The following is a 15,240-nucleotide window of genomic DNA, read 5'->3' as shown; positions in this document are numbered from 1 at the left end:
GTTCCGTTCCGACGGAAGGCTCCGACGGAATGGGACCCTGACCCAGATGTGAACAAAGCCTTATTTAGCATTTTAGATTATTATTGATAAAGGTCCAGGATGCACTGAAATGTCTGATCTTTAATTTCTGTGGTTTACATTTATGTTGATACTTATTTTACAAGTTGAAAATATTGCACCCTTGAATAAAAATACAAGATTTAAGCAATTAACTACTTGGGGGAGTGCCACTTTATTCCTATACTGGATTGTTGTAATGTGTTCTAATATGACTGAATTTTTGCAAGCTTGAATGAGAAAATCCAAAAAATGCTTACTCCCGCAGAACATATTACAAAGAGTTGTGGAAATCTGTAAAACATACTTCTGGGTTTATTTGAGTCTCTATATTTTGTGTTTAATCATGCCTCTTTCCAATTTAACATTAGATCAATATCACCAAAAAGCATAGACTGTGATGGGTACCACTGCGTTCCCCACAGTCGAAAATATTTTTATAGCTGATTTTGAGGATGTCACTATTTATAATATCTTTAACCATGTTAACCACCTACAGCTCTACTTACAATATACAGATGTATTCATTGTTTGGTCAGGGACATCTGAGGATTTTTCTAAAATTGTGAACTATCTAAATGACAATCATATTAATATGAAATTCACTAGTAAATTTGGTAGTCATGAAATTTTATTTTTGTGTGTACTAGTTACCATTGTGGACGGTCAACTACAAAGTAGAGGATAATGCAAACCTACAGCAACTAATGCATTGTTAAGGTATGATAGTTATCATTCACTTTCATTTTAAAAGATCACTCCAATATAGTCAGTTTCTAAGATTGAGGAGGATCAATAGTCTATCAAAAACAGGCACTAGAACTAAATATAAGATTGAGGACAATGGGGTATCTGACAATTTTTATTGTCAAAGCATTAATGAACATAGCAGCTGCACAGAATCATAGCACATTTTTTTCTTATTCCAATATATTCCCATGAGCAGTGGCGTAGCTATAAGGGTCGAAGCGGTCACAATTGCGACCGGGCCCCTAAGTCTGGGGGGCCCACGGGCCCCCGTTGCCATACAGCATGCTTGTTAAATTAATTTTCTGTGCCGTGAAGCCGGCACTTCCTGGTTACGGTCACATGGTACACTTAGTGTACCATGTGACCGTGTTGTCACGTGACACGTCTTCCAGTCAGTGCAGTGGAAGAGCCGGTGTGGGGGACTCCAGGTGAGCTGCAGAGTCTGTATTGTATTGTGTTGTGTTGTGTTGTATTGTATTGTGTTGGCTTGTAATGTATTGTGTTGTATTGTGCTGTTTGCGGTGGAGACTGGGGGCCCTTTAAATTACAGCCCCGCCTCCTTTCTCCACCCCAAACTGCTCAATACAACACAATACCTTACACACTGTGGGTCGCGTCCCCCTGGGGATTCGTGTGAAGACCTCCGGGGGGTCGCGAGTCACTCACCGAGGTCCCGGTTCCATTCAATGCTGGAGCAAGGAGAAGACGTCTCCTTGATCCAGCATTCACTGTGCCCTGAGCGGCTCGATGCAGGCTGGTGGGATGTAGCAATATCTTCGCGCCTGTCTACGCCGAGTCACTCATAGCACACACCGGAGGAGGCGAAGGATCCTCCACCCGGCATGGGAACGTGGATAGGTAAGTAATTATGCTATTTTTCTATTATACACATATGGGGCATTATACTGTATGGGGGGCTGATATTGCGGGGGGGGGGGGGCATTATACTGCATGGGGGGCTGATATTGTGGCGGGGGCATTATACTGCATGGGGGCTAATATGGCATTGGGGCTGATAAGATGGGGGGGCATTATACTGCATGGGGGCTGATATGGGGGGCATTATACTGTATGGGTAGCTCATATGGGGGCATTATACTGTATGGGGAGCTCATATGGGGGCATTATACTGTATGGGGAGCTCATATGAGGGGCATTATACTGTATGGGAAGCGCATATGGGGGGCATTATACTGTATGGGGAGCTCATATGGAGGGCCTTTTACTGTATGGGGAGCTCATATGTGGGGCATTATATTGTATGGGAAGCTCATATGGGGGCATTATACTGTATGGGAAGATCATATGGGGGGCATTATACTGAATGGGGAGCTCATATGGAGGGCATTTTACTGTATGGGGAGCAGATATGGGGGCATTACACTGTATAGGGAGCACATGTGGGGGTCATTATACTGTATGGGGAGCTCATATGGGGGGTATTATACTGTATGGGAAGCTCATATGGGGGCATTATACTGTATGGGGAGCTGATACGGGGGACATTTTACTGTATGGGGAGCTGATATGGGGGCATTATACTGTATGGGGCTGATATGGGGGGCACTATAATGTATGGGGGCAGCTATGTGGGGCATTATACTGTGTGGGCTGATATGGGGAGCATTATACAGTATGGGCTGTTATGGGGGGGCATTATACGTTATGGGGCATTATACTGTGTGGGGGCAGCTATGGGAGCATTATACTGTGTGGGGGCATTATACTATGGAGGCTGTTGGGCAAGGCATCTGGGCATAGGTGCACGTAGGGGTCTGATGATGGTGGTTTTGGGGAGGGGTACCCAAGCTGAATTCTTGCACTCGGGCCCATGAGCCTTTAGCTATGCCCCTGCCCATGAGTGACGTGATATGATCAGCGATAATAAGAAGGAATTGGCATATTTTTTAAACTGATCCATTGCTAGTGGAAGTGGCAATGAGGAACCCTATCATTTCTTTTATTTGGGAGATACTTTAATAAAAGGGAATTTTACAACGCTGGCACCCAAACAGTATGGGGTAAGTGATTTTACGTAAAGAGGCAAATACAGATGTACGTACAGTACCTTAATTTAGGGGGCTGTGCGATAGTGGTGAATGGTCTTCTAACTTGTAAGGCCCAATTTGTTGTGTATGTGGTGACCTGTCTGTGCAGTCTCTTCTACATCAGGAAGAACATTTGCCCGTTGTACAAGAGATTTGGTGTGCAAGTTCGATCATTGAGCACAGATAAGGGATCTCCCTGTTTAAACCAACATATGCAAGATGACACAATAATAATCCAAGTTGTGTACAATTTTCAAGTGTGATTTGTGTAAAACAGCCCCTTTCAGGAGAAGATAGACATAACTTATTACTCCAGAAGGCAGTGGAGTTGACCTACAGAACGGAGGTCTGAATGGCCACAACGATCTTAGTTCAATTTTAGTATTTGTTAGGAGAGCGTATAATCCACATAGAATTACAAATATCTTTTCACATTATTGTGTGGCCTTTGTACCCTTTCAATGAATGTGTTTTTAATAATGTATTCTTTGTTATTTGTATCATTAAAGTTGTTATGTTTTGTATATAAGGCGGCTAATGTTTTAGAAAACGCTAGGGCCTTGTCAAAGCGTAGGAACACGCAAAATGGCCATAGAATATATTTTACTTCACACCCAGTGACCTGAAGAGACTCTTCTAAGTGGTGAGTCCCATGGGAATTATTTCTCTCTGGGTTTATCATTAGGCATAGGTAAGAAAACAAAGCAAAACTTAAGTTTTTTTCCTACCTCACCCCAGCTTCCAAAATTCCACCGAGGACAAGGCCCAGAATCACAGTGTCTTGAATCAACAGGTTTTGTTGCCTCATCACAAAAATGACTAATCCTTCCTTCTCTGTCTTGACATACTACAACTCGACGTTCAAAACCACCTGTACATGTGCTTGAGCACTAGTTAAAATGATAGTAAATGTAAGGCAAAATAAAATATACAATTAAACTGCATGAAAACAACATATGTACCCTCTATGCTATTGGTAACCAAACATATGTGAGATTGCATGCCTCATGTGGCTCATGATACTCTTTCCCTTTTTTAGGATGAGCAAGAATATCAAATAATAATATACATGATACATATGACCATTGTTATTAATTGTAAAACTGTGGGCAAAAAGTTTTGTTGGAGGTATAAATGTAATTTACTAATATAATTTGTCTTTCAAGGCTTTGTCTCTGGATCCCTTTTCTACCTACACATTTGGTTTAGGAAAGCTCATGAACACCTGATATTATAGGGGTATTTCAAACTTAGACATTAATGGCATATCCCTATGTCAAGAACAGCAGTCCCCTGACCCTGTCGCACCTGGTGAGGTGACCCCTGACTACCGCATTAAGGCCGGATTCACACAAGCGTGTGCGTTTTGCGCACGCAAAGAACGCTGCGTTTTGCGTGCGCAAAAGGCACTTAACAGCTCCGTGTGTCATCACCATATGATGCGCGGCTGCGTGCTTTTCGCGCAGGCGCCATCATGATGACACTCTGTTTGGATGTTAGTAAACAGAAAAGCACGTGGTGCTTTTCTGTTTTCATTCATACTTTTCACTGCTATTGCGCGAATCACGTGCGTCCCACGGAAGTGCTTCCGTGTGGTGCGCGTGATTTTCACGCACCCATTGACTTCAATGGGTGCGTGATGCGCGAAAAACGCACAAATATAGGACATGTCGTGAGTTTTACGCAGCGGACAACCACGGACTGTCTGCACGGCCCCATAGACTAATATAGGTCCTTGCGAGACATGTGAAAATCACGCGTGTTGCACGGACGTATATCACGTTCGCCTGAATAAGCCCTTAGGCTGAGAATAAATTCAGAGGAGGTGGGTTGCTCTCTCCGTTCACTTTGATGGGAGTTACGGAAAAAGCTGAGCATACATGTTTAACTGCTTACTTAAGTCCCATAGAACAGTGACACATCTATCAGACATTTATGGCATATTCTGTGGATATGTCATAAATGTCTGAGTTGGCAATACCTCTTTAATATCCTGATAATGCTTAAATCTACCTCTCTGATTCTGGTTCCTCCTTTTTCTCCTCCCACACAATAAAACTCAACATGGACAAAGCAGAATTAATAATCTTTCTGTCATACCAGTCCATTCCCATATCAGAACCACCAATTACAGTAAATCATACAACACGTGTCCACTGTTCATAAAACGATTAATCCATCTCCCCTCTTTTCCTCTCCTCTCTGCCAATCTCTTTCCTGGTTACTCATCATCCAGCAAATACTTTGTGAAATTCACAGTGGCATACAAAGTGCTTCACAACCGGACCCCTCCATACATCTCTACCCTCATCTTCAGATAACAGCTGACATGTAACCTCCGGTTTGCACAAAACCTCCTTCTCTCCTCTCAAAATGTCTGCACTGCTCATTCTCACCTCAGGTACGTATAACAAGTATCTACCTTCTATGGAATTCACTACACCAACATATCAGACTCTCTCCTACTCTTCATGCTTTCCAAAGTAACCTTAAAAACTCACATCTTCAGACAAATGTAAAAGTGGCAATTATGTTCAATGTAGAGAAAAGGCAATTTTGTTTATATATATATATATATATATATATATATATATATATATATATATATATATATATACACACACACACACACTACCGTTCAAAAGTTTGGGGTCACCGAGACAATTTTGTGTTTTCCATGAAAACTCACAATTGTATTTATCAAATGAGTTGCAAAATGACTAGAAAATATAGTCAAGACATTGACAAGGTTAGAAATAATGATTTTTATTTGAAATAATAATTTTCTCCTTCAAACTTTGCTTTCGTCAAAGAATGCTCCATTTGCAGCTATTACAGCATTGCAGACCTTTGGGATTCTAGCTGTTAATTTGCTGAGGTAATCGGGAGAAATTTCACCCCATGCTTCCAGAAGGCCCTCCCACAAGTTGGAATGGCTTGATGGGCACTTCTTGCGTACCATACGGTCAAGCTGCTCCCACAACAGCTCTATGGGGTTGAGATCTGGTGACTGCGCTGGCCACTCCATTACAGATAGAATACCAGCTGCCTGCTTCTTCCCTAAATAGTTCTTGCATAATTTGGAGGTGTGCTTTGGGTCATTGTCCTGTTGTAGGATGAAATTGGCTCCAATCAAGCGCTGTCCACAGGGTATGGCATGGCGTTGCAAAATGCAGTAATAGCCTTCCTTATTCAAAATCCCTTTTACCTTGTACAAATCTCCCACTTTACCAGCACCAAAGCAACCCCAGACCATCACATTACCTCCACAATGCTTGACAGATGGCGTCAGGCACTCTTCCAGCATCTTTTCAGTTGTTCTGCATCTCACAAATGTTCTTCTGTGTGATCCAAACACCTCAAACTTCGATTCGTCTGTCCATAACACTTTTTCCAATCTTCCTCTGTCCAATGTCTGTGTGCTTTTGCCCATATTAATCTTTTCCTTTTATTAGCCAGTCTCAGATATGGCTTTTTCTTTGCCACTCTGCCCTGAAGGCCATCATCCCGGAGTCGCCTCTTCACTGTAGACGTTGACACTGGCGTTTCGCGGGTACTATTTAATGAAGCTGCCAGTTGAGGACCTGTGAGGCGTCTATTTCTCAAACTAGAGACTCTAATGTACTTGTCTTGTTGCTCAGTTGTGCAGCGGGGCCTCCCACTTCTCTTTCTACTCTGGTTAGAGCCTGTTTGTGCTGTCCTCTGAAGGGAGTAGTACACACCATTGTAGGAAATCTTCAGTTTCTTGGCAATTTCTCGCATGGAATAGACTGCCGAGTTTCACATGAAAGCTCTCTTTTTCTAGCCATTTGGAGAGTTTAATCGAACCCACAAATGTAATGCTCCAGATTCTCAACTAGCTCAAAGGAAGGTCAGTTTTATAACTCCTCTAAACAGCAAAACTGTTTACAGCGGTGCTAACATAATTGCACAAGGGTTTTCAAGTGTTTTCTAAATCATCCATTAGCCTTCTAACACAGTTAGCAAACACAATGTACCATTAGAACACTGGAGTGATGGTTGCTGGAAATGGGCCTCTATACACCTATGTAGATATTGCATTAAAAACCAGCCGTTTGCAGCTAGAATAGTCATTTAGCACATTAACAATGTATAGAGTGTATTTCTGATTAATTTAATGTTCTCTTCATTGAAAAAAACTGTGCTTTTCTTTCAAAAGTAAGGAAATTTCTAAGTGACCCTAAACTTTTGAATGGTAGTGTATATATTTATATATATATATATATATATATATATATATATATATATATATATATATATATATATATATATATATATACATATACATGAATAATTAAAAACACCAGTGTTGTCATTGTCTCTGGAAATAATTAAATTTTGACATAACCTGCAGGAAATTGCTGCATTGGTGGCTGTACTTACATATGCATAAAAACTTGTATATAATGTAAGCTAGGCATACATCAAAAAGTGTTTTACAAAGGAAAATATTTCTTACTGCGCCCCATGGTCCAGTCCTCCATTGGTTTTCGTGACTAGTAGGCTTGTTTCGCTGGTTGTCTTTGCTGCTTATATCATGCTCCCTAAATCTATGGGGGCTCTCAGGATAAGGAAATCTCAGTGGATGTTCATGATTACCAGGAAACTGGCTGAATGTTTGGCATAGTGCAATATTACACTCTTGCTCTTTTATAGGTTTGGTATCAGGATCACAGTTTTCATTATCAATTCTTCCATGGTAACTGGTGCAAACAACTTGTCTTATAACAGTTCCTTTTCCACAAGTCACTGGGCACTGGACACAAGAGAATTATACAGATGTAACTGAAAAATGTAAAGGAAAATTTAAAAAAGAAAAATTATACCATTATATTTGCTTACGGGGGACCAATCTCCAGACTTCCATTCTCCACAGGATGTAAAACAACTGGAAACCTCAGGTGGACGTGGTAAATGGGTACAAAAGGTCTCATCAGCCACACCACCAAGCATATCTCTACAGCTCACATAGCGAGCACGATTACCTCTTCCACACGAAGCGGAACACTGAAAATGTTACAAAATATTTTATGATCATCAGTTAGATAAACTAGTCTTAAAAACAATAAATGCATGTATATAATTTTTTTTAATGACAATAAAAAATTAGAAGTGGAAATTAACATATTAAATGCAGTTTCATGGTAGACCCTACCGATGGATGTATCTGGGACACGTTGCACTGGAGGAATGGCACACCTCTTCTATGGTGCGCCAGTCTTAGTGAATTTCCCCCAATAGGCCTTATTTCTCAAAACTGCCTAACAGAAAAACTATCCTGGTTACCCATAGCAACTAATCACAGTGCAGCTTTTACAGCTCTGGAACAGAGAAAGCTGCACAGAGATTTCTTTGCTGTGGTCAACAGGGAAATTTTTTCTGTTATGACCTTTTGATAAATGAGGTACAGAGATCTCTGAGAAGCAGGATCATTACATCCAATATGATTTCTGCTTAAAAAGGCTCTGTCACCACATTATAAGTGGCCTATATTGTACATGATGTGATAGGCACTGTAATGTAGATTACAGCAGTGTTTTTTTATTTAGAAAAACGATCATTTTTTACGGAGTTATGACCTATACTATCTTTATGCTAATGAGTTTCTTAATGAACAACTGGGCGTGTTTTACTTTTTGGCCAAGTGGGCGTTGTACAGAGGAGTGTATGACGTTGACCAATCAGTGACCAATCAGCGTCATACACTTATCCCCATTCATATATCGCTATGGGCAGCCACATAAACACACTATAACGTTACTGCAATGTCCTGACAATGAATATACATTACCTCCAGCCAGGACATGATGTGTATTCAGAATTCTAACACTTCTCTAACACAATCCCGACACTACAGCACAGGAAGCATAATCTCGCGAGATTACGCTGTAAACTGTCATTTCAAATTAGATTACGCTTGCTGTGCTGTAGTGTCGTGTCGGGATTGTGTTAGCGAAGTGTCAAAATTCTGAATAAACATCATGTCCTGGCTGGAAGTAATGTATATTCATTGTCAGGACACTGCAGTAACGTTATAGTGTGTTTATGTGGCTGCACATAGCAATATAGCTATATCGCTATGCGCTGTATAAATGAATGGGGAGAAGTGTATGACGCTAATTGGTCAGCGTCATACACTCCTCTGTACAACACCCACTTGGCCAAAAAGTAAAACACGCCCAGTTGTTCATTAAGAAACTCATTGGCATAAAGCTAATATAGGTCATAACTCCGTCAAAAATGATTGTTTTTCTAAATAAAAAACACTGCTGTCAGTGGCGTAGCTATAGGGGTCGCAGCATCAATAAAGAGTTACTATAGTAACTCGGGCCGGGGGCCCCTGTTACTATAGTAACTGACAGTACTTACCTTCCTGGTTTCGGAGCGCAGCAGAGGTCCTGACATCACAGCGCTGTGTGCAGCGCATGACGTCACACCGCTATGCGCCGCGCACAACATCGTGATCCTGGATAGAGTCAGGACAGAACTTCCGCCGGGGCTGAAGAGGAGGGTAAAATTAATATCCCTGTCTGCTGAAGCTGATTGGCGGGGTCCGACTCCAATCAGCTGTTTTGAAGAAGCTGCAGCACTCGTACGAGAGCTGTTTCCCCTTCATTACGGTCACTTCATTCCGGTCACTTTCTCACACTGTGAATCCGTGTCGGCGATTCACAGTGTGAGCGAGTAAGGGAAATGAAGGGGAAGCAGCTCTCGTATGAGTGCTGCGGCCCCTTCAAAACAGCTGATTGGCGGGTCCCGGGAGATGGACCCCGACCCATCAGCTATTGATGGCCTATCCTGAGGATAGGCCATCAATGTTTAGGGACTGGACAACCCCTTTAAGCCTACAATGTAGAAGTCTTAGAGGGCCCATGAGACAGGATCACAGATTGTGTGATGCTGTCTGCTGGGCCCTGTATCTAAGCCAAACACATGGTAGGCTTAGATACAGGGCCCATGTGTGATCCTGTCTGATGGGCCCTGTATTTAAGCCTACCAACGGGAGGTTTAGATACAGGGCACGAGCACACAGTAATCTTATACTGTATAAGATTACTGTCTGCTGTACCCTGTATCTAAGCCTACCTTGTGGTAGGCTTAGATACAGGGTCCCACAGACAGTATCACACATGGGCCCTGTATCTAAGCCTAACAGATGTAAATAGTTTTTTTTGTGTTTTCTTACAGTTTCGGTCGGTGGACTACGTTGGATTCCAGGACTACTTCGATGACGGCATTTTTTATTATCAATAAAATGGTTAATGAGGGTTGTGTGTTTTTTTTTTTATTTCAATAAAATATTTTTTCTATGTCTTTGTGTTTTTTTTAAACTATATTACTACCGCCTTAATAATGGCCGCCGGCAGATTGACAGTGTCCATTGCTAAGGCGGGCTTAGTGTTAGCCGGTGCAGAGGAGAATACTAACCCCCATTATTACCCCGGTACCCACCGCCACCAGGGTTGCTGGGAAGAGCCGGGTATGATCCAGTACTTGACCATCTGTAGTGATGGTTGGGCAATGGGGCGGCCGCAGGCTGGTATTATCAGGATGGGAACGCCCAGAAACAGCAGCCCTTCCCATCCTGGTAATGCTGCCTGCTGCTGCTTTATTGTATCTGGCTGGTTATGAAAAATGTGGGGGACCCTACATCATTTAAAAAAACTAAAAGAAAAAATAATTGAAAAGAACGATGTGGGTCCCCCCCAATTTTCATAACCAGCCAGATACAACACAGCAGCAGGCAGCATTACCAGGGTGGGAAGTGCCACTGTTTTTGGCCTTCCCCAGCCTAATACTACCAGCCTGCGGCCGCCCCGGTGGCTGACCGTCACTACAGATGGTTGGGTACTGTTTCGCACCCGGCTCTTCCCGGTACCCCTGGTGGCGATGGGTACCGGGGTAATAATGGGGGTTAGTGTTAGCCTCTGCACCTGCTAACATTAAGCCCTGCCTTAGTAATGGAGGTTGTCAATCAGCCAGCGGCCATTACTAAGGTGTTAAGAATAACGTTTAAAAAAATACAAGCACATAGAAAAAATATTTTATTGAAATAAAATAACAACCACCATTAACCATTTTATTGAGAATAAAAAAACGCTGTCATTGAAGTAGTCCTCGAATCCGAAGTAGTCCAACAACCGAACTTGTAAAAGAACACAAACACACAAAAAGAATTAGTAACACATAAAAAAGCAAAACAATTATTATTCTTACATTTCCTGGGTCCAGCGCTGGAGCCGCAATGTCAGCGAGCTGGGCCCTATATCTAATCCAATCATTTGTGATACTGTCTGCTGAGCCACTGTATCTAATCCTATCATGTGTGATACTGTCTGCTGGGCCACTGTATTTAATCCTATCATGTGTGATACTGTCTGCTGGGCCTTATATCTAATCCTATAATTTGTGATTCTGTCTGCTGAGCCACTGTATCTAATTCTAGCCATAGTTTATAGGGTCATAGTGCTATAGATATGCTGTCTCCTATACACACACACACACACACACACACACATACACACACACATTTTCTTGGGGGGAACATATGTATTGGGGCTATTTCCCCTGACATTTTAAGTCCTTAGTGACGCCCCTGGCTGCTAGTGCTGCATTGGTGGGTCACTTAGGAGACCCAGCGATGCAGCTGAAAGCTGCGGACCGTTGGCCATGAGAAGTTTGCGGGGGGATGCCCCAATAAGAACTTTTGCATCGGGGCCCATGAGCCTTTAGCTACGCCCCTGACTGCTGTAATCTACATTACAGCGCGGATTACATTATGTACAAGATAGGGCACTTATAATGTGGTGACAGAGCCTCTTTAAATGTAACGATACAATTTAATACATGCAAAGAAGTGATAAATTTAGTTAATTTACAGTGAATCTCCGTTTTTTATCACCATGTATTTTACAGGTCTAAAATTCTGTGCTAATTTTTTTAATATACCTTAAAGTGTTTTGAGCTCTGTTTTTCTGATACAGAGCTCCAATGCCTCGTCATTGAGTTCAATGTATAAAAGTATGCAGTTAGCTCCCATGCACTATTGAGTGGCATATGACGGTAGCCTGAATGTTTTGTTTTAAATGTAGGTCTTTGAGGTGATTTCAAGCTCTGTATCAGCAAAAATAGCTTCAACCGCTATAAAATAGAATTTTTGAACTTCCCATAAAATCTTTTTATCGTTGTATTCATTGGGGAACACAACACCATGGCGATAGGCCTCTAGGAGGCTGACACTAGGTAAGAAGTGTTGGCTCCACTCAGGCAGGCCATACCCCTCCCAATGACACTGGCTAAATCAATTTGTACAGAAAGCAATGGAAAAGACAAAACAACAACATATATATCCCAGGAAAAAAATCAAACAGCCTGGAACAAACCAAAAAGAGGGCAAGATCTATGTCCCCCCAATCAAATACAACGAGAGAAGTATTTTATGGTCAGTACAAAAATCCAATTTTGTCATTTATATCATTGGGGACACAGCACCATGAAGCAGTCCCAGAAGGAGGGAATAAAAAAAAGTAAAAGGTGCAGCCATGTGACGTGCCTAATGCACAGCTGCTTGCAGCACCTTGGGATCCAGACTGGCATCAGAGGAGGCCAGGAAATGAATCTGGAAAAACTTGGTGAGGGTGTGCACTGAAGCCCAGGTAGCAGCCTTGCAAACCTGCGCAACCCAGGCTTGATGCCTGACCACACAGGAGGGACCAACAGCCCTTTTAGTATCGTCAGGGGCCCGGAGGGGAGAAACTTAAACTTCGGACCGATAGGCTTCCGAGATCACAGACCGTATCCAACACGCAATGGTGGCCTTGGACGCCACAGCGCCCTTGCGTGGCTCCTCGGGAACAACAAAAAAAGAATCGGAGTGCCGAAACAACGAAGTTGCTGTCAAGCAGACGTGGACTGCTCTCACCACATCAGGGCAATGTAAAGCATGTTCCCTTGGACAAGAAGAGGAAGAGTAGAATGAAGGGAAAACAATATCTTTGTTGATATACATACGTCTTTCGGCAGGGAGGAAAGCACAGATCAGAAAATCACCTTACCCTTGTGGATGAACAAAAAGGGGGACATGTAGGACAGGGCAGCTAATTCGAAAAAACCCTTCTGATGGAGGTGACGGCTATGATGAACGCCACCTTTCAGGAGAGTAAATGCAGCGAAACATCACGCTAAAGTTCAAAGAGAGCAATCTGAAGAGCCTCCAAAACCAAATTGAGATAACACGGCTCAGTGGGTTGTCTGAAAAAAAGGAACAGCATGAGACACTCTTTGCACGAAAGTCTTCATTGAAGAATGAAAGGCCAGTGTAGCGTCCATGGCCATGGGCCGTCGGGTTTACTCACTTCCCGACGCCCGCAGCCATGGATCCATGAGCGCTGGTCCCCATCTCCTTCCTAGGAGACGCCAGCGCTCACTTCCGCACCAATCTGCTGTGTCCCGAAGGGTGCGCGCGCACGCTCGTGCCCGTTCTTAAAGGGCCAGCGCGCGCCTGTAAAACAATCATCATTATCAACCACATGATTTCCTGGTCTATAAGAAGGACCCAGCCCTTCTGATCCTTGCCTGAGCGTTGTTAGTTATTCCCAAGTCTGTCTTGCAAATGGTCCCTTAGTGTTTCCCGTTCCAGTTGTTACCCGTGCCCTGTTACCTGTTCCTGTATCACGTGCTGTGTTCTTGTTCCTGTGCATACTAGTTGGAGTGGTGTCTACTGCACCTGCTGTTGCCTTGCCACGTCCTGTGTCATCTGCCACGTCCAGAGGGATTCGCCACATCTGGTGCAACCTGCGGCCCCTACTGTCATCCGCCACGTCAGGAATACCTGTTGCACCCACCTCCATCCGTGCCAGAGCTGCGGCCACTGTCTGGACTATCCAGGTACCCTTGTGCGGGACTTTGTATTTCTGGGGTTCCTGTTGTTTGGCCAGCTGCCTCCCTGCTACGGCAGTTCGGCCTAGTGGTCCCACATACCCACAAACCGTGACAGCCAGTGCCTGCTCAATTAGATGGACAGAGCAGAAACCTGACCCTTAAGTAAAGACAATCCAATTTCCAGATCAAGACCTAATTGCAGTAAAAAACTTGAGTCTAAGTGTAGAGTATAACATACTGTAGGATGGAAAATACGCTGTTTACGCCAAGTAAAATAAGCCTTCAAGGTACAATGGTATACCTTAGCTGACGACAGCTTTCTGGCTTTCAAAATCGTCTGAATGACTGGCTCGGAGAGACATCGGGCCCACAGAACTTTGGCATATACAGCCATGCTTTTAAATGCATCTGACGTAATGCGGAGCGTAATAGTGGACCTTGGAAAAGGAGGTTTGCTCGACTGGGAAGGCGCCATGCTGCGTCCGGGAGCAGTTAGACCCCATCAACGTACCAGACCCGACGAGGCCAATCCAGCGCCACAAGTATTGCGGGAACAGCTTTCCTCTTGAGCACTTTTGGCAAGAGCGGAAGGGTAGGGAACAGATACTGGAGGGAGAACTCATCCAAGGGAGTGACGAGGGCATTGACCACGATGGCTTTGGGATTTCTTGCTCTGGCCAAGTAGGGTTGGAACCTTGCGATTGAGATGTAATGCAAAGAGATCCACATCCGGTGTGCCACACTTCGTCTAAAGGTGATGAAAGACATCTAGGGGAAGTGACCACTCTCCTGGGTCTCTCGACTTAGAAAGTCTGTGGCCCAGTTGTCCACTACTGGTATATGGACTGTTGACAGCGCTGGTACATGGCTCTCTGCCCAAAGAAGAATCCGAGAAGACTCCCACAGAGCCAACCGACTCTTGGAGTTGTTGGTCTGGATCCTGACTGGATGACCCTGGAGAAGGAGAGTTCAACGGAAAAGAGCCAGTAAGATTGCCCTTAGTTCCAGAAGATTGATCTTTGGACTTGACTATTTCGCCAATCAGGTGCCATGGACTGTGATGAGGTCGGAGACTGCAACTCACCCAGGCAGACTGGCATCCATTGAGATGACAAGCCACTGAAGGGGAAGGAAAGGCCATCTGAGCTTGATGACCGCCGATGTCTTCCACCAGCGCAACTCCTGACGAATTTCAGTGGGCAGGATAATCAATTTGTCCAAAGAAGCCGAAGACTTGTTTCAATGCGACAGAATTGCCCCTTGGAGAGGTCCGGAGTATAACTGGGTATATGGAACTGCCTGGAAAGTCAAGATCCAGCAAGACGTTCTGGGGCAAAGGAGAACTCTTACCGTCTATAGCATTGACAATCATTTCGGCCAGACACTTGCCAAAAAGTCTTTCACCAACAAAAGGAAGGCCAATGAGGGCCTTTTTGGAAGCCTGGTTGGCCGCCCTGAAATTTCAGCCTAATGGAACGCCGCA

General features: G+C 43.6%; 1 protein-coding gene across 1 annotated transcript in view; it reads right to left on the bottom strand.

Annotated features, from left to right (window-relative positions):
• Positions 1-15,240, bottom strand: part of ADAMTS20 (ADAM metallopeptidase with thrombospondin type 1 motif 20) — a 411,884-nt gene that overhangs the window by 126,979 nt on the left and 269,665 nt on the right. The window contains exons 25-27 of the mRNA XM_075855030.1: positions 7,719-7,883; positions 7,336-7,632; positions 3,584-3,745 (exon numbers count right to left, since the gene is read on the bottom strand). Coding sequence (XP_075711145.1) covers positions 3,584-3,745; positions 7,336-7,632; positions 7,719-7,883 — 624 coding nt within the window. The remainder of the gene's footprint in view (positions 1-3,583; positions 3,746-7,335; positions 7,633-7,718; positions 7,884-15,240) is intronic.

The sequence above is a fragment of the Rhinoderma darwinii genome, chromosome 3, assembly GCF_050947455.1.
Source record: "Rhinoderma darwinii isolate aRhiDar2 chromosome 3, aRhiDar2.hap1, whole genome shotgun sequence".
Lineage (NCBI taxonomy): Eukaryota > Metazoa > Chordata > Amphibia > Anura > Rhinodermatidae > Rhinoderma > Rhinoderma darwinii.
The sequence above is the reverse complement of the archived record's forward strand: the minus strand, read 5'-3'. Positions and strand labels throughout refer to the sequence as shown.